This window comes from Oryctolagus cuniculus, chromosome 2, assembly GCF_964237555.1.
Source record: "Oryctolagus cuniculus chromosome 2, mOryCun1.1, whole genome shotgun sequence".
Lineage (NCBI taxonomy): Eukaryota > Metazoa > Chordata > Mammalia > Lagomorpha > Leporidae > Oryctolagus > Oryctolagus cuniculus.
In genome coordinates, this window is record NC_091433.1 from 107,252,653 (window position 1) to 107,272,607 (window position 19,955).

The window sequence follows — 19,955 nt, forward strand, 5'->3', positions numbered from 1 at the left end:
AAAAATAGAACTCAGAGAGGCTGGTGTTGTGGCATAGCAGGTTAAGCCGCATCCCTTAAGGGCATGGGTTCGAGTCCCAGCTGCTCCACTTCCCATCCAGCTCCCTGCTAATGGACTGGGAAAAGCAGTGGGAGATGGCCCCCTGCATCCATGCGGGAGACCTGGATGAAGTTCCTGGCTCTGCCTGGCTCAGCACGAGCCATTATGGCCATCTGGGGAGTGAACTGGCAGATGGAAGATCTCTCTATATAGAACTCTGACTTTAAAAATACATAAACAAACTCTTTAAAAAATAGAATTCAGAGGGAAGTTTATAGCTGTAACTGCTTACATTTTAAAAAAGGAAATATCTCAAATAAACAACCTATCCTTACCTTTCAAGGAACTAGAAAAACAAATATCCTGATTTTAGCAGAAGAAAGCAAATAATAGAGATTAAGCAAAAGCAAACAAAACACCTAATAGAAAAGCTGATTTTTTAAAAAAGATAAACAAATTTGACATATCTTTAGCTAGACCAAGAAGAAAGAGAAGAATCAAATAAAAAAGTCAAAAATGAAAAAGAAGATATTTCAATGGATAACTCAGAAATACAAAGAATCATAGGGATGAGCTTACCAAAAGTAAACAGCTAACCTAGAGGATATGGATAAATTACAGAAACATACAACCTACCAAGACTGCGACAAGAAAAAAAATAGAAAGCCTAACAGATAAATTATTAATAGAGAACGAGATAAGAATTGAAAAACTTATAACAAAGAAAAGCCCAGGACCAGTTGGCTGCACTGGTGAATTTTCCCAAACATTTAGAGAAAATTAATGGTGAGTCTTTTCAAACTCTTCCCAAAAAATTAAAGAGAAAATTTCCAATCTCATTGTATGAGGTCAACGTGAATCTGACACCAAAACTAGACAGAAGTAATAGAACTATAGTCCAATATCCCTGATGGACATAGGTGCAAAACCCTCAACACAATACTAGCCAATCAAAGTCAACAGCCCGTGAAAAAGACCATACACCATTATCAAGTAGGAAGTACCCATAGAATGCAAAGGATAGTTCGACATATGAAAATCAACGTGATTTACCACATTAATAGAACAAAGATAAAAATCCCATTATTTCAGTAGATATAGAAAAAGCATTTTGTAAATCAACATCTTTTCACAATAAAATACTCAATAAACTAACAGGAGGAAATTATTCCAACATAATAAATGTCATATATGTAAAGCCCACAGTTAACATATATTCTGGTTAAAAACTGAAGATTTTCTACCAAGATCAGGAATGAGGGAATGACACCAGTTCTTTTCAATATCTTATTGTTAGCCCTACACGGGTAATTAGGCAAGAAAAAGAAATAAAAAGCATGCAAATCAGAAGAGGTAAAATTGTCCCTTTTGACAGATTTTTTAAAAAGATTTATCCATTTATTCAAAAGGCAGAGTAACACAGAGGGAGGGAAAGACATATAGAATGAGAGAAATAACTATAAACCTTTATTTGATATGGGGTTAATCTTCAAAATATATAAGGAACTCCTACAACTCAGCAGCAAATATTTGTATGTGTCTGTGTGTGTGTGTGTATAAACAGCCAGTTAAACATTGGCAAAGAAATTCTAAAATAGTCCTTTTTCCAAAGCAGACATACAACTGGCTAACAAGTATATGAAAAGATGGTCAAGATCATTAATTATCAGAGACATGCAAATTAAATCCACAATGACATATCATTTCACACTGAATAATGGGGCAGGCATTATTACCTAGCAGTTAAGATGCCACTTAAGACTCCTGCCTCGGGGCCAGCGCAGTGGAGTAAGCAGGTAAAGCCACTGCCTGCAGTACTGGCTTCCCAGATGGGCGCTGGTTCGAGTCCCAGCTGCTCCACTTCCGGTCCAGCTCTCTGCTATGGCCTGGGAAAGCAGTAGAAGATGGCCCAAGTCCTTGTGCTCCTGTACCCACATAGGAGACCCGGAAGAAGCCCCTTGCTCCTGGGTTTTGCCTGGCCCACCCCTTGCAACTACAGCCATCTGGGACATGAACCAGCAGATGGAAGATTCTCTCTCTTCCCCCGTCCCCCACTCTGTCTCTCCCTCTCTCTCTCTGCAACTCTGACTTTCAAATAATTGAATAAATCTTAATAATAAGCATCAGCGGCAATCCCATCACACACCACCACACAGGCGAAGCTTGAGTCTTATGCTAAGTGAAGTCAGCCATTCACAGAAGGAAATGTACTGCATGTGAGGTGTCTGAGGTAGTCAAACTCAAATAACAGAGTGGCTGCTGGAGCCTGGGAAGAGAGGAGGAGGGAGCTGCTCTCAGTACACGCGCTGTCCATCGTACAAGGTACAAAGTTCAAGACACCTGCTGTATTGTTAACAATACTGTACTATACTATACCCATTTGTAAAGAGGCTAGATCTCATGGTGTGTGGGGTTTTTTTTTTAATACCACACTTAAAAAAAAAGATCAAAATGTATTAACAACAGCATTTCACAAAAACAGATATCAAACGGTATAAGAAGTGCTCAGCTGGCCGGCGCCCAGGCTCATTAGGCTAATCCTCTGCCTGCAGTGCCAGCACCCTGGGTTCTAGTCCCGGTTGGGGCGCTGGGTTCTAGTTCCGGTTGCTCCTCTTCCAGTCCAGCTCTCTGCTGTGGCCCGGGAGGGCAGTGGAGGATGGCCCAAGTCCTTGGGCCCTGCACCCGCATGAAGCACCTGGCTCCTGGCTTCGGATTGGCGCAGAGTGCCAGCCATAGTGGTCATTTGGGGGGTGAACCAACGGAAGGAAGACCTTTCTCTCTGTCTCTCTCTCTCTCATTGTCTAACTCTGTCTGTCAAAAAAAAAAAAAAAAGTGCTCAGCCACATAAATCATTAGGAAAATGCAATAAAAATTAACAATGAGATACCCAAGGCCAATCCACCAGGTTCACGGGTAAGGGAGAAAATACTGACTAATCCGTGTGGATGAGAATATGGAGCAATAGTAACTCACACTCTGATAGCAGTAGTATAAATGGAGAAATCATTTTGGCCATCAGTTTGGTGTAAATAAAATAAATTTTTTTATTCAAACAGACATTTTAATTGAATATGAGTTTTATAAAACCATACAAATCTTCCAAGGATTCAGAGATCAGATTCATCACAGGTACTGAAAGCAACTGAAGAAACATCACTGCATGACACTTGCAGGTGACAGTGTTTAATGTGCATCAGGTTACATGTCTACAACCAGCAGGCTAACAGATGAGCTCCTGGGACTCAGACCACATGGCAGGAATGTTTAGGGGGTGATTCCAATGACACCACAGGCCAAACGACTGCCGGCGTTCCCGGTCTTTGCACTCTCGTCATTTCCACCTTTGCCCAAGTCGTCTTCTTTCTCGTGGACCACCAGCGTGCGGCCAATGATGGACATATGTCCTGAGAGTGAGATTACAGAATCTTCAATTAACACATCAGCCACACCTTTGCTGCCTGCAGTCACATTACCCAGGTTGCCCACGGAATAAAACTAAACATACTTACACCCGCTATCTTTACTACCTGGGCTGCTTCTGTGAAATGGAGCGTTAAATCACTCTGGGGGATACACCTGCTCTGGCATCACACAGGTCTGAATTCTAAAGTGCAGGAGATCCATGGGGCAATCTCTCCCAGAAGCCGAGGGACCGGTAAGACACTCACAGGTATGCAGGAGCAACAGGCAAATAACCATGGCTATTTATAGAGCAGCTCTCGTGCCCTGAGACACACTGTATGGTGGAGTTGGGAGGGCAATGATTGCTTACCCACCTCCTTCTCCTTTGAGTTTAGATCTAATGGGGAAATAAAGCACAAGAACCCAGAACAGGTGTTTATCCTGGCAGTTGACACACCTGTGTCCCACAGCCGCCTGCTTGGGTTCAGATCCCAGATCCCACTCCTCACTCTAGCGTCCTGCTTATGCCGACCCTGGGAGATAACAGTGATGGCTCAGGTAGGTAGCTTTCTGCCACCCATGGGAGAGACCTGGATTGAGTTCCCAACTTCAAACTTCAGCCTGGCTCAGCTCCAGGCATTGTGCATTGTGGGCATTTGGGGAGTGAATCAGTGGATGGCCTCTCTCTCTCTCTCTCTCTCCCTTCAACTAAATACATGAGAACATGAGTATAACCGAGAACAGCAAGCTGACTGGAGGTGAAGCTAATTGGGGAATAGGAGTCTATTATAGGCTCTACGAATGAAAGTCCTTTCTTAATCACAGACAAGGGCAGGACACCACAGGTGTGTTCCGGGGGCAGGCCAGCTCAGGCATCTCAGAACTGAATTGCCCTGGGGCTGGCGTTGTGGTGCAGCAGGTAAAGCCACCGCCTGTGAACCGGCCATCCCTTATGGGCACCACTTCCAGTCCAGCTCCCTGCTAAGGCGCCTGGGAAAGCAGAGGAAAAGAGCCAAGGTCCAAGTCCAGAGAGCCCCTCTTCGAGCTGGGAAAGCACACGGAGCCGCCCGTTTTCCCAGGGGCTCCTCGGGATGCATCGGCTCCAAGGAGCTGCATGTAGTGTTACCACCACGGACCTGAAAAGGGTCGGGACCACCTGCCATTTCTAACGTTCAACAGTGACGAAGACACAGGTGTACATAAGATTGAAGGATCTCACTTTATGTCTTCCCTGGTACTGAACGCTCTCTCGGCAACACCCAGGATGGAACACTGCCGGAATGGACAGCTTTGCCAGATTCTCCGCACAGATCAAGAATTCAAACAGCGCATCACTTAGCCATCCCACCCCTCGCCCCACCGTGAGGCAGCTACCATCTGCGTTTGCAGATGAGGGAACGGGGCACAGAGAGGCTAAGCGGCCTGGCAGGATCATACAGCAGAGGAGCACGTTCGACCGGGATTTGAACGCCCGCCCTCTGGCTGCGGAACCCGTGCGCTCCTGCGGGCGGCGAAGCCAGGCCCGCAGCTGGCACGCGACGCGGGCTCTGCGCACCGCGGCTGCAGTACGTGCGGCGCGCTGGTGGGCTCCCGGCATCGCCGGGCGTGCGGCTGCGAGGGCGTCTCGGGGGCTCGCGCTGGGGACCGCACCCTGGGGTCCTGCGGGGGGCCTGGAGTAGGGTGCCAAGGGAGGGTCGCGCTCCGCGCCTCCGCCGCCGGGGGGCGCTGCCGGCGGTCCCCGCGTCCAGGCGTGCCGCCGCCTGCAAGATGTCGGTGCGCCGAAGCCAGCGGCCGGCGCGGCCCGGGACCCGCCTCACCTGGCTGCTGTGCTGCAGCGCCCTGCTGTCGCCCGCCGCGGGGTACGTGATCGTGAGCTCGGTGTCCTGGGCCGTCACCAACGAGGTGGACGAGGAGCTGGACAGCGCCTCCACCGAGGAAGCCTTGCCCGCGCTGCTGGAAGATTCTGGCAGCATCTGGCAGCAGAGCCTCCCGGCCTCGGCACACAAGGAGGACGCGCACCTGCGGCCCCGGGCGGGAACCGGCCGCTCCAGGCCGCCCCCTGCGCCGCCGGGAATGTTCTCCTACCGCCGGGAAAGCGGCCCCGCTGCGGGCGCGGCCCCTGGCCCGAGGCTGCACGCCGGCACCGCCCGCTCCCTGGCCCACGCCAGCGCCTGGGGCTGCCTGGCCACCGTGTCCGCCCGCGAGCAGGTAAGCCACGCGGGCCCGGCGCGGGCTGCAGGTGCACCTCTCGCGGCGGCAGTCTGGCGGCGCGCCTAGGGCGCCGGGAGGAGCTGGCGACAGGGCGGGTAGTCGGATCCAGACATGCCCCGGGAGCGGCAAAGGGCCATGGACATCGTGTGAATGATGGAACCGGGTTGTGCTTGCGCTGGCTTGGCAAGGTGTCTGTGTCGGGGCCGGGCGGGAGCGCTGAAAACCAAGCTGCCTGCCAGGTAGTTGGGGAACGGATCGATCTAAAGATGGCTAGAGTGACATGCGAGCAACCTGCGTCTGGCCAGAGACCCAGGCCAGCATCGCCTTTGGAACCGCAGAGCAGGCGCCTACAGCCCCTCCCCACGCGGTCTCACGGCCCCGTCACTTCCCGACACCCAAACGAGGCAGGAGTGGGGAGCAAGACACCACCCAGGCTCTGATGGAAAAATTAGATTTTGAAAAATGGGATTCTAGAATTTTTCTGGATGGCGAGCTAACAGCTCCGGGAGGGGCCGCCGGCTGCTGCAGTTTCTAGTGTTCAGTTCACAGGTGTTTACTCTCCTGTTAGACACTTTTCCGGCTGGAAGGACGTGAGTGTACACCCGCAGAAAGCCCCTGAGAGCCGATGAGATAGATGTAAGGGTGGAACTGCAGAGCAGTAATTCGAATTACTATTTCTTTTATACAGAAAAGAATATACCCTTAGGGATGCACGGGTGGGGGGGGGGGGGACGGTTCCTGTCCTGTCCCAGCTCTGGGTCTCACCAGCGGGAGACTGTGGCTGCAACATTGGCTTCTACCCTTGACATTCCTCGTCTATAAAATTCAGCAGTATTGACGTTCAATTTAAACTCATCAAATTCAGCAAGCATTTGCAAGTATGCAAAGCATGACTCTGGGTGGTTTTTGACAAGCTGAAAAACAAGCTGTGAGTGAAGGACACTATCATTTTGGTGAATTCCTTCAGGGTATCCCTTTTACAGCCCCACACCCTGTTGTCATGCAACACTTTAAATTCTAGCATCAAAACCTTGGGGGCAGGGCTAGCACTGTGGCACAGTGGGCAAAGCCTCTGCCTATGATGCCAGCTTCCCACATGGGCACCAGTTCGAGTCCCGGCCGCTCCACTTCTGATCCGTCTCCCTGCTAATGGCCTGAGAAAAGCAGCGGAAGGTGGTCCAAGTGCGTGGGCCCCTGCCACCCATGCCAGGATGAAGCAGCTGGCTCCTGGCTTTGGCCTGACCCAGGCAGGAACGTTATGGCCATCTGGGGAATGAACCAGACTATGGAAGACCTCGCTCTGTCTCTCCATGACTCTCTGTGACTCTGCCTTTCAAATAAATAAATAAAAATACGTCTTTTAAAAAGAAATCCTTGGAGAAAGAGCTGAGAGCAGTGGGGCTCTCAGGGGCACTTCTGTGACAGGCTTGACACAATCCATCCCCTAATTAATGTGAAATTCATTCAAGTGAGTAGATTTGGCTGCACACAGGCAGCTTCGAGAGAAGTCCTTACCCCGTCCCTTCCAGACAGGGTGCCACTGTAGCACGTGTCATAGACAAAGCCTGGAGCCATCACTGGGAGCTTCGGGCAGGTTGGGAACTACCTTGCCTGTATTATTACTGTGAAGCTGGGGTGCCCTCCCCAACTCCCCAGTGCTGTACTTCCTGTCCAGAGACACAAGGCGAGCCCCTAGCTCATCAGCCCACGATGCTTTAATGAAAAGGCCATTTTTGGTGTTTGTTAGATCCAAGGACTGCCTTTTGGGAACTGCCTGCCCGTCAGTGATGGTCCCTTCAACAACAGCACTGGGATTCCTTTCTTCTACGTGACGGCCAGGGACCCCGTGGTGGCCGATCTGGTGAAGAACCCCATGGCCTCGCTGACGCTGCCCGAATCTGAGGGGGAGTTTTGCAGGTACGCAAGGGTTTGGCTTTGCATGCACAGGTCCTGGGGAGTCTTGAGGAGAGAGTCAGACATGGACGCCCTTCTGAGTACATGGCCTTAACAGAACATTGATATGCCTACTGATGTCTTTGCCCTTGGAGTGGATAAATTAGAATTCCCCCTCTCAATAAATGGTCGATTTAGAACAAGTTACCTAACCTTTGTCAGCCTCAGTTTCCTGGTCTGTAAAATAGGAATGCAGGCGTCCTCCACTTTTGATAACGTTGTGTCCTGATCAACCCTCTATAAACTGAAAATATCATAAGCGGAAAATGCATTCAGCACACCTAATTCACAAAACAGCGTAGCTCAGCATCACTTCCCTTACACGTGCTCAGAGCACTTACATTGGCCTACAGTGGGGCAGCATCATTTAACATGAAGTCTAGATTATAAAAAAGTGTTGGCTATCTCATGTGATTTGTTGACTAATAGACTGAGAATGAAAAAACACTGTGAGGCCGGCGCCGTGGCTCACTAGGCTAATCCTCCGACTTGCGGCGCCGGCACACCGGGTTCTAGTCCCGGTCGGGGCGCTGGATTCTGTCCTGGTTGCCCCTCTTCCAGGCCAGCTCTCTGCTGTGGCCAGGGAGTGCAGTGGAGGATGGCCCAAGTGCTTGGGCCCTGCACCCCATGGGAGACCAGGAGAAGCACCTGGCTCCTGCCATCGGATCAGCGTGGTGCGCCAGCCACAGCACGCCGGCCGCAGCAGCCATTGGAGGGTGAACTAATGGCAAAAAGGAAGACCTGGCCGGCGCCGTGGCTCACTAGGCTAATCCTCTGCCTTGCGGCGCCAGCACACCGGGTTCTAGTCCCAGTCGGGGCCTCGGATTCTGTCCCGGTTGCCCCTCTTCGAGGCCAGCTCTCTGCTGTGGCCAGGGAGTGCAATGGAGGATGGCTCAAGTACTTGGGCCCTGCACCCTATGGGAGACCAGAAGAAGTACCTGGCTCCTGCCATCAGATCAGCGTGGTGTGCCGGCCGCAGTGCACCGGCCGCGGCGGCCATTGGAGGGTGAACCAACGGCAAAGGAAGACCTTTCTCTCTGTCTCTCTCACTGTCCACTCTGCCTGTCAAAAAAAAAAAAAAACACTGTGGTTTTGCTATATGGCTAGTCTGAAAATAATTAAGGAGAGCCACTGTAGGTCGAGGATGTCTGTAATAATCTCTGCCTTATCCTAGGGTTCACTGGGAGTGTTGGACACAGGGACACAGTGCCTTGCCTGGAAGTGGGTGGGTGAAATGCAGCTGTTGGCATTGCAGGCAAGGACTGCGGGCTGGCGCCGGAGGAGCCGGCAGCTTCTCTCCCCACACATGCAATACACAGCTTATTGTTTTTCCAGTTCATTTTTGTCCCTGCATCTGCCATAAAGAACCAGCAACCTCTGACCCACTTTCCCAAGCCTTCTGATGGTATTTCAGCACAGGTGGAGCATTGATCCAGACACCTTTGTCTGAAGGCAAAATTGCAAAGCTTGAAGTTCCCTACTGAACAGGAAATGGCCACACAGAGCTGGTGTGGTGGCTGCATTTCAAGCCCTGCCGTGCCCCACCCCATCTGGTGGTGAGGTGACCTGGGTGAGTCCTCTAACCTCAGGGTCTCCAGTGGCATTCCCTGTACAATGTGGCGATGCCGTGCCATAGAAAATCAATTGGCTTCATCTCCCCTCTGAAATTCTACTGTTCTCTATGAGTAGCGTGAAAATCCCAGTAGCCAAACAGTGTGGTCATTCTTCCAGGGCTAATAAGAGCAAGTGTGTGCTGTAGAGGGCAGCCTGCAGGTGACCCTGTCATTCCCTTGGCAAGTGGGGACCCTTCAGCCCACCCAGTTCTCTGTCAGGTTGTGACAAAAAGCCAGGAAAAGAAATGTTCCCTTTGTCAGGGAATATTTTCCCTGGTTTTGGTAAGTCAGGCTTGCTGTTGGTAGACATATATTCCCAGGATTCCTTTCTTAACCTCTCAAGGGTGTCCTACTGCACATGTCCTAAAACCAGTCATGCTGGAACATGTTGATCCCAGAACCCAGACACACCTGCCCTGGGAAACAGACAAGCGAACATAGATCCGTGAACGAGGCTACCACGCCCCTCCGCCTAGGGAAAGACTCATCCACCGACAGGTCCCAGCAGGGCTGAAAGCAGGAAGTAGTGAGAGGAAAGAGATCTGAGAGCCCTGTGCCTCTGTGAGTGATGGGAGGCAGGATGCTCCTAGAGGAGCCATAATGATACAATGTAGGATGTCAACTCATGGGGGTTCTGCTTAGCTAGGATGTGCAGTAGGGTACGTGGATTCAATGCATTTTTGACTTAATGATGGTTCTAACTTAGGGTTTGTTCATCAGGACATAACCCTATTGTACATCAAGGGGCATCTGTTTGTACGACAGTCTGTTGAGTAAGGTGCTATATTTTTATATATAGTTTGCTACAAAACATGCCGTAAAGGGGGAACTTCTGTTACCGGTGAATGGCAGGGTTCTTGTCTTCGCGCAAGAAAGAATTCAGGCGTGAGACAGAGAGTAGTGGAAAGTAAAGTAACAAAGTTTATTAGGGAAAAGGACATCCATAAGGACGGATGGGCACCTCTCCAGACAGGACCTGAGAGAGAGTGCCTAGTCACTCAGACAGGGGGTCGGGGAGGAGTGAGGTTACATGGTTGAGTGGGGAGATTACACCTGGGCAGGCAGGCGGGCAGCTCAGCATAGAGGCAGAGGGCTGAGCGCGCCGTCCGGTTTTAAAGGAGATGGGTCTTTGTCTTCACACATCTCCTCCTGAAACAAAGGATTTTATGGAAGTAAATATTAAGAAGCTCCTATCTGAGTTTTCCCCTGAAGGTATCACACAGGAGGAAGGCTAGCTGGCACCATCCTGAGTTTAGAGGAAGGGTGAGCAGGACCCCCTGGAGAATCAGGATCCAGGGCAGGGTATTTGAAATGCAGATACTGGGCTGCATCTGGGAGATTGTGGAAGATTGTCAGGCAGAAGGGGCGGGGACCCCCACCTGGCAGGTTATCGGGTAGAAGGGGCAGGGCAGGATGCAAACACTGGGCTGCCCCTGAAACGTTATCAGGATGACTTTGAGATGCAGATGCATATGCTGGATATAGATGTCTTTTCTTTAGGCCTTTGTCACACACACATAAGCTCATATCTGACTTCCTAACTAAAACTTCCACATTCTTGGGGTAGAAGAGTGAATTTCAACTGCTTCGAGGTCAGGGATGAGAGGGACCAATTAATGATCTGGGTCGCGGGCCGGCGCCGCGGCTCACTAGGCTAATCCTCTGCCTTGTGGAGCCAGCACACCGAGTTCTAGTCCCGGTTGGGGCACCGGATTCTGTCCCGGTTGCCCCTCTTCCAGGCCAGCTCTCTGCTGTGGCCCAGGAAGGCAGTGGAGGATGGCCCAAGTACTTGGGCCCTGCACCCCATGGGAGACCAGGATAAGTACCTGGCTCCTGCCATCGGATCAGTGCAGTGCGCCGGCCGCAGCGCACCAGCTGCAGCGGCCATTGGAGGGTGAACCAACAGTAAAGGAAGACCTTTCTCTCTGTCTCTCTCTCTCACTGTCCACTCTGCCTGTAAAAAAAATTTAAAAAAAAAGAAAGAAAAAAAAAGATTCTAAAAAAAAAAAATTATCTGGGTCGCCTCGCCCCTCCCCCAGCACAAGGACCAGAGCCTCTTGGAAACAAAGGTTTATAGCCTAAAGGAGCTATGGATTGCTTCTGACACTGCTTTAGAAAAATGAGAACATAGGGGCTGGCGCTGTGGCACAGCAGATTAACACCCTGGCCTGAAGCGTGGCACCTCATATGGGCGCCAGTTCAAGTACCAGCTGCTCCACTTCCTATCCAGCTCTCTTCTATTGCCTGGGAAAGCAGTGGAAGATGGCCAAGTCCTTGGACCCCTGCACCCACATGGGAGACCTGGAAGAGGAAAATGAGAACATTAAGTGGATTTCCAGGAATGGTCTGCTAGGAACTGTGGTTTAGCCCCAGGATGGCTGTTGTCATTTGTAAGGTCAAGTCAAAATGATAGCATGACAGAAAGACATATTGCATGATGTGACTTCATATGTGGAGCCCAAGGGAGTGGAACTCCCAAAAGCCAGGAGTAGCACTGTGGTTGCAGGGGCAGGGAAGTGGAGGACACAGGGCGGATGTTGGTTGACGAAACACTTTCAGCTTTGAGTTATAAGATGAACAAGTTCTGGTACAAGTTTAAGGTGCAGCATGGTTGGTGATGGAGCTCTTTTTTGACTGCAGCAATCATTACAAAGCGTATGTGTAAATCAAATCATATCGTACACCTGGAATATATTACATCTTTATTGGACAAGTCAATATTTCAAAAGGTAAAAAAAAAAAAAAATGACAGTCTGAAAAACCTAGAACGGGAGGCGGCTTTCCCACTTGTCAAACATGACTTCCATCCAAGCCAGAATCCACAAACATGTCTTGCCTGATAATTGTTAGCTTACTTAATGTCTGTTTTATTCAATTAATCTGTTTACTCTGGGGTGATGTGATTTCTTCATTAACTAATTGGATAATTAGGGGTGAGAATCTACTTTCTAGCAAGATGGCAAATTGAAAAGAAGATTCTAGCTTAAAAGATTCTGACCATCAGCCACCCTCCCCCCGCCCCTTTATTTCTCTCTCCTGTCAATGCCCATGGACATGGACAGGTGCCTACAACTAAGTGATCAGGGCCCAGTTGTGTGCAAATTCAATAGATTTTGATGGATAAAGACCACTTGAGCGATGCAACCTCTTCCCTTGTAGAGCTGGGTGCTTGCACACCATAGGTTTTCCATTTGTATCTTCTTAGTGCAGCAGGGCTGGCGTGGGGTCAGGGTGGGAGGCGGGAGGATGGGGGAACTCTTCTGCATGATGATATTGGATCAGTTTTCAAACAGAAGAGAAGTACCTAAATGAAACCCAAAGAACTTCGTCAGATAGCTCTCCTGAAATGAAAAAATTTCAGGGGGCCAGCGCTGCAGTGTAGCGAGTAAAGTGCTACACTTTGCAGTGCCTGCATCCCATAGAGACGCTGGTTCGAGTCCTGGCTACTCCACTTCCTATCTAGCTCTCTGCTATTGCACTTTGGAAAGCAGCAGAAGATGGCCAAGTGCTTGGGCCCCTGCACCCACGTGGGAGACCAAGAAGAAGCTCCTGGCTCCTGGCTTCAGATCAGCCCAGCTCCAGCCATTGCAGCCATTTGGGGAGTGAACCAGCAGTTGAAACACTTCTCTCTTTGCCTCTGCCACCCTGTAACTCTGCCTTTCAAATAAATAAATAAATAAATAAATAAATCCTATCAAAAAAAAAAGAAATGAAAAAATTTGGACAAATGTTAGGTTCTTAACTAGACTGTTGGTTGTCAAGAAAAGAGGATCTGAAAGCACTTTCTCCCCACTTCCCCAAAAGCCTTTTGTTTTATTTAATTAATTACTTATTTGTTTAAGAGAGAACATTAGAGAAAGAGTTCCCATCCACAACAGCCAGGGCTGGGTCAAGGCCAAAGCTGGGAGCCAGTATCTCAATACTGGTCTCCCTCCCGGGGGGGCGGGAACCCAATGACTGGAGCCATCCCTGCTGCCTCCCAGGGTCTGCTTTAGCAGGAAGCTGGAGCCAGGAATCAAAACCAGGCTCTCCACTGAGCGGTGCGGGAATTCAGGCATCTTAACTGCTGGCCACAGGCTGCCCCACCCCCACCCGCACCTGCCCAGTGGATTTCAGTGAAGTGCATTATGGAGTGAAAGCCCTTTTACTCCCCAACGGGGAGAGCATTCCTGCCCTAAGGATGCATGGTGGCTTGTACCAGAGCTCTTTAATTCATCAGACTTTGATGTGGCTCAACATCGTGGAGGACACTAACATTCTGGGTTAGTGTATGCAGTGGTGAAGACAATGCTTGGGATGTGTGGATTCCATGGCGGAGTGCCTGGGTTGGAAACCCAGCTCCACTTCTGATTCTAGCTTCTGGTAACAAGCACCCTGAGAGGCATCAAGTGATGGCTCAAGTACTTGGGTTCCTGCCATCCGTGTAGGAGAGAGTTCCTGGCTCCAGGCTTTAGCTTGATCCAACCCCAGCTGTGGCAGGTATTTGGGTGGGGTAAACAAACATATGGGAGAGCTCTCTCCCTCCCTGCCTATCAGGTAAATAAGTTTAAAAAAAAAAAAAAAAACAATATTGCTCGCACCAGAGCTGTTGGGATCACCTGCTCAGACACACTTGTAGTTCCTGTCCTACCCTTTAGGCAGCCCTGGTCTATTGTGGGCACCAACGTGGGAACAGGAATTCCTTCAGTGAAACAGGATCCTGGTTATGTCGTGGGTTAGGGTAAACCCCTAGTGGGCACAAATAACTGAATTCACACCGGCTGAATTTAATCATCTCTTCTGTGCAAAAAGTAAAAAGGGTTCTGGAAAAGTGTAACTGTCTCATAGCATTCCTCCTTCCACCTGCCTCCCTGACTGTCCTTGTAGGAAGAGAATGTTGAATGACAGACGACAATCTCAGCCCAGCCCAAGTGCTAAGGCAGGCTCTGGGATTTGTGCCCCTGGAACCGTGTCTGTTCATTCCGCCTCTCTCTCCAAGAACTCCATTTGATGCACACACAGGGGATGCACCAGCTTGCAGCAGGCCCGTGAGCTAATAGCCAAGATGCATCTCTGTCTGTGTCCACCTGAGATGCGACATGCATTTCAAAGCACAGGGCTCAGCCCTAATCAGATCCAGAAGTTGAATCCAATTTCTCTTCACTGCTTCTTGTTCATTCCCCCCTTGAAGGCAACATATAAATCTTCTAAATAAATTGCTTTCTGTTCCGATTTGTGTTATCTCTTCTCCTCTCTCCCCTCCCCCTAAACATCCCTGTATTGCTGGAGCTAGCATTAACCCGAGTAGCTTTTATAGAAGAGTCAGAGAAATCTGCAAAGGCAGAGCTAAATGAGCAGGTGTTCCAGTGTTGTTTTCTTTCTTCTGCTCATTTCTGGGGCTTATTTCATAGCCATCTGTAGCCACTTCTCTCTCCTTAATTTTGTTTCCAATAGAGTTTTGTCCCCATGGTTTCTGTCCAGTTCATGAATCCACTAATGGTTCCAGTTCCTCTGTCCCTACACTGCCTTTCTCCTCTGTCTTCTGACTGTTCTCTCCACCCAGTTCACAAGTGTTTTTCTCACTGATGGACACGCCTTCATCTTAAGCAGAAATGACATGAACAAGTGATGAGGTTGTGTGCCTCCCCTAAACAAACACCTTTGAAAGAGCTTTCAGAGCTAGTAAAATAGATGCAATGGGTGTATTTTAGGGACCCTGGGCCCTGGCAATCATAATCTACTTTCTGTCTCCAAAGATTTGCATATTCTGGACATTTCCTATAAATGGGATGTTACAATATGTGGCTTTTGGGGACTGGCTTGTTTCCCTTAGCATAATTACTTTAACTTAAGAGTTGTGTGTTTATTTGAAAGAGCAACTGAGAGAGATGAAGAGACTCAGAGAGAAAGAGAAAGAGAGTTTCTATTCACTGATTAATTCCCCAAATGGCTGCAATAGCCAGGGTTCAGCCAGGCCAACCCCAGAAGCCAGAAACTCCATCCGGGTCTTCCACGTGGGTGCAAGGGGCTCAGTTACTTGGGACATCATCCATTGCTTTCCTAGGCACACTAGCAGGAAGCTAGATTGGAAGAGAAGCAGCCAGGACTTGAACCTGCATTTTGATATGGAAGCCAGCATTGCAAACCTCACTTGGTGTATTTTCAAGATTCATCACAGTAGCCTACATTAGCAATTTATCCCTTTTATGACTGTATAATATTCTACCATGTGATTGTTTCACATATTACTTATTCATCAGTTGAAGGACATTTGTTTCCATGTTTTGGCTGTCATGCATAATACCGCTATGAGCATTTGTGGACAGTTTTGTGCAAGTATATGTTTTCTGGTGCATTCCTAGGAGTGGAATGTCTGAGTCATATGGTAATTCAATGTTTAATTTTTTGAAGAAGTACAAAATTATATTTCTGAGTGGCTGCACCATTTTATATTCCCACCAGCAATGTATGGGGCCTCCTGTCCCTCTGTGTCCTCACTAACATTCCCTATTGTCTGTCTCTTTTATTATAGCTGTCCTAGTGGGTGTGAAGTGGTTTGATTTGCATTTCCCTTATGACTAATGAGGCTGAATGTCATTATTTGTGCTTGTTGGTCAATTTTTATGTCTTCTTTGGAGAGCTATGTATTCAAATGTGTTACCTATTTTTGAATTGGGTTATTTCTCTTTGTGTTGTTGAGTTGTAAGGGTTTTTAATATATTCTAGATAGAGCCCTCTTCAGATATATGATTTGCAAACATTTTCCAACATATTTTTTATCTAATTTTCTCTTATTTTGTCATTGGAAGAAACAGAAAGATTCCCAAGGATTCAGAACTGACATTCCAGTTACATTCGGGTATGTTCCTGGTCAATGTCCTTCTAAGTCTATAGACTTTGCCTCTCCCATCAGACAAGCAAGGAATTAAAGTAATTTTTCTGAGATAATGCATAATTGCATCTAAATTATCTAGTGTGTAGAAATGGTAAAAAAAAAAAAAAAAAGGTCTGACCAAGAAAAGTGATTTTAATTAGTTGAATTAAAAAGGAATTTGGGAGGAAAAGCAATTATTTCAATGATTTAAAGACAAGGTAGGAAGATACTGATAATATATCCAAAGAAACATTAGCTAAGTATACTGTGTGCAAAGTAACATATTAAACATCATGATGAAAATAAGAATTGTTTTTCTTCGCACGATATTTATTGGGCATTTCTACCTGCTGTGCATGCATGGAGAAGACGTAAGAACACAAGTTCTTCCCTGCCTATTTGTCAACAGTCGTTTGACCAAGACAGTGAGATCTAACAGTGGTCACGGGGAGAAAGTTGACGTCGTGCCTCTCCCCAAGAGGGGAGAGCAGGATTGTGCAGGGAGCTACAATGACCCCCATCTCAGGCTCTTCGCTTCCCCTCTATCCGTCCGTCCATCTGTCCGTCACCCCCATCTCATCCAACTCCACCAGATCTGTCCTTCAGAAATCAGACACTAACTTCCTTGGAGTGCTGTCCATTCTTGGCTTGTTCCTTCTCTTCTGGTCCCAGTGATCACAAGTTTGTTCTCTGGGATTTCATTTTCTTTCTGACTTTCTTTTTCTCTCTTCACGGGTAAGGATACCTATGGCATTGGTTTTTCCAGTCTCAATCCCACGTCAGGCAGCCCAAGGGCACCTGCACACACACTGGGTTCTATTTCAGGAGAGGAACCCTGAGCCTAGAGAATCAAAATCTGTTGCTGGGGAGCCTACCCCTTGCCCCAGAGGGAGACACTCGCTCTGTCTTCCAAGGTTGTGTCTGTGTGAAGAGATGGCCCAGAGCAAAGGTAGCCAGGACCTGAGCTCAGCAGACATTCAGAAATGCAAGAAACCCATGGAAAACTGTTCCATGTAGACCATCATCTATAGAGTCTTATTTCAGGAAAATGTATAATTTTGTGAATATTTTGTAAATACAGGCTGTCTTGGCTTTGCATGATACTGTGTTAATGGAAACATATGCATATGGGTGTCTTTGCTTACCGTAGTTCCATGGTAACTTCGCTGAAAACCATTTCTGGATCACTATTAATAGCACTCAACATTCGGTAAGCATGTCCTAGTTATAAGATCCATTCTAGGGGCCGGCACTGTGGCATAGAAGGTTAAGCCTCTGCCTGCAGTGCAGGCATTCCATATGAGTACTGGTTCGAATCCCAGCTGCTCCACTTCCCATCCAGCTCCCTGCTAATGCACCTGGGAAAGCAGTGGAGGATGGCTCAAGTGCTTGAGCTCCTACACTCATGTGAGAGGTCCAGAAGAAGCTCCTGGCTCCTGGCTTTGGCCTGGCCCAAAGTGTTGTGGCCAGCACACCTAGGAACACGTGTCTCCCATTTATGTACAGCAAAAGAGAGAGTAACTCCGAAGGAGAGGAAGTGGATTTCCATCCCGGAAGTCCATGCTTGCTCGTGCGCCAGTCTCTGCATCCATCACTACCACTGGAGATGAGTATCTGCAGCCCAGGTGTTCAAGCCCCATGGGTGGAACAGGGTTCCTATGCTGTGTGTGAGAAAGATGTGAGATGTGTTACCAAGAGGAGGGGCAATGCCTCCCACAGACCAAAGTTGCCTCTCGGAACTGACGGTCATAAATCGTGGCCCTTGGGGTACACAGTACCCCTTTTCCTAGTGGGTCTTGCCTCTGCTGACCACGTGAGGAGCAACAGCTGCCAGTAACCTCAGGAGTGCTACACTCATGCGATCGAGGGCCGGGCTGCAATCCATCTTCCTTTCCATGGTGTATTCCTTTCCCATTGCTGTTGCAGCAAGTCATCACAACTGATCATGGCTAAAAGAACATGAATTTGTCATCTCCTAGTTCTAAGGGTCAGAAGCCCAAAACAGGTCTCACTGGACTCAAACTGGGTTGTTGGCAGGACTGTTTCTTCCTGGAGGTGCTAGGACAATGTCCCTTTTCTTGCTTCTTCCAGCTTCTAGGGGCTGACTGCATTCCTGGCTCATGTACCCAAAGCCAGTAACAGACAGGTGGATCTTCTCACAGCATGGCCCTTCCACATTCTCTTGCCCTGGGCCCAGCCAGAGAATCCAGGCTAATCTTCTATCCAGAGTGGCAACCTTAACTCCTTGGCCGTGTAAGGCCACAAATTTCCATGTTCCAGAGATGGGGATGTGGAGGTCTTTGGGGTGGTGCTCATTATCCCCACTTCCACCAGTGGGAAGGAAGTGACATGGAATTGCGCTGGGTTTCCAGCTGTGTGACTAGAAAGGTTTCTGTTTCCCTATTTAAATATACAATCTCCTCTCTGTTGTATGTAGTTGCCTGTTGCGGTTGGGTTGATTTGTTCTGAGAGGAGGAACATGGTGGGGACAAGAGGCACGGAGTCACCACACAGACCCCGGGAGTTGGGTGAAAGCAGGCCAGAGGGGAGCAGCCCGCAGACTCATTTATTTCAGTTGCTACAGCAGCTTATATAACTAAGGCAGCCAATCTGGTCAAGGGGCGGTCTATGCCCTAACCAATCACACCCTGTTGCGAGGCAGTTTCTGAAGCCATCCAATCACAGCCTGTTGCCAGGCAGGCTCCGTTGTCAGCGGCCACCTTGGCATGGCCTTCTCATTCCACCACAGTTGCCCATAGTGAAGAAGCATAAACGCTCCCCATTTAAATGAATGCACTGTTATTCTACAGTGACTTACTTATGAGTAAGCTAATTTCATTGCTTTCCTCACAGAGCAAGTTTGTGAAGAAATTAGCCTTCACAGTGAACAAAAAAAATTGGGCCAAATGATGAGAGTCTTATCCAGGCACAAATCCCGTGTATATCCATATGTGGAAATTCAATTCCTGTTCACTACTTATTTTCTTCTATACTTCTCTGGTTTTATTTGTAAGTTCCGTGGTAGATTCGGATTTGATAGCTATTATGTAGATCACATGCTATCAATCATTCATCCTCACCCACAAGAAAAATCCATAACTCAGCAACTGCATGTTTACAGTGTCGAAAACAGCATAGCATGGGACACTTGGGATTGGCACATGATGTTTCCACAGTCAGCATTGTACCTGGATATGTGGGCTTGTCCACCATGATTGTCTTTTGTTACAACTCAACAGGGTGTATCAGAGAGAGCTGCTAGGCAGGTGAAAACAAGTTCTTTCAGTAGAACAGAACCTGTGCTGTGCTTGACAGATGTAGCTTAAGATTTTAATGGCGTGTCTTGCATGAGGATGGGTTTTAGTGACTCACGCATCAACAGCCATGTTATGATATTTACCATCTATGAAAAGAGGAGCTGTCAAAGCCAGCCTGGCCCGGTGTGGCCTAGGGACTCCAAGACCACCCACAGATTCGGTTATCTCCTAGAAGGACTCGCAGGACTCAAAAGTTCGTGGTTTATTACAGTGAGAAGATCAAGATCCTCAAGCGTAGGGGCTTACATTGTGGGGTAGTGGGTTAAGCCACTGCCTGTGACACCAGCATCCCAATATTGGAGCACTGGTTGGAGTCCCGGCTACTCTGCTTCCAATCCAGCTCCCTGCTAATGCACCTAGGAAGGCAGTGGAGGATGGCTCAAGTACTTGGGCCCTGCCACCCATGTGGGAGACCAGGATGGAGTTCCTGATTTCTGGCTTCAGCCTAGCCCAGTCCTGGCTGCTGCAGCCATATGGGGAGTGAACCAGTGGATGAAGGATCTCTCTCTTTCTAAATAAATAAATGAGAGAGAGAGAGCGCGCGCGCGAGCCTCAAAAGCCCAAGGA

The 19,955-nt window shown here is 48.6% G+C and overlaps 1 protein-coding gene across 1 annotated transcript in view; it reads left to right on the forward strand.

The window, feature by feature from the left end:
- Positions 1–4,416: 4,416 nt before the first annotated feature.
- CREG2 (cellular repressor of E1A stimulated genes 2) overlaps positions 4,417–19,955 on the forward strand; it is a 32,558-nt gene continuing 17,019 nt past the window's right edge. Inside the window, exons 1-2 of the mRNA XM_017339483.3 lie at positions 4,417–5,649; positions 7,400–7,569. Of these exons, the coding sequence (XP_017194972.3) occupies positions 5,209–5,649; positions 7,400–7,569 (611 nt within the window). The 5' untranslated portion in view covers positions 4,417–5,208. The remainder of the gene's footprint in view (positions 5,650–7,399; positions 7,570–19,955) is intronic.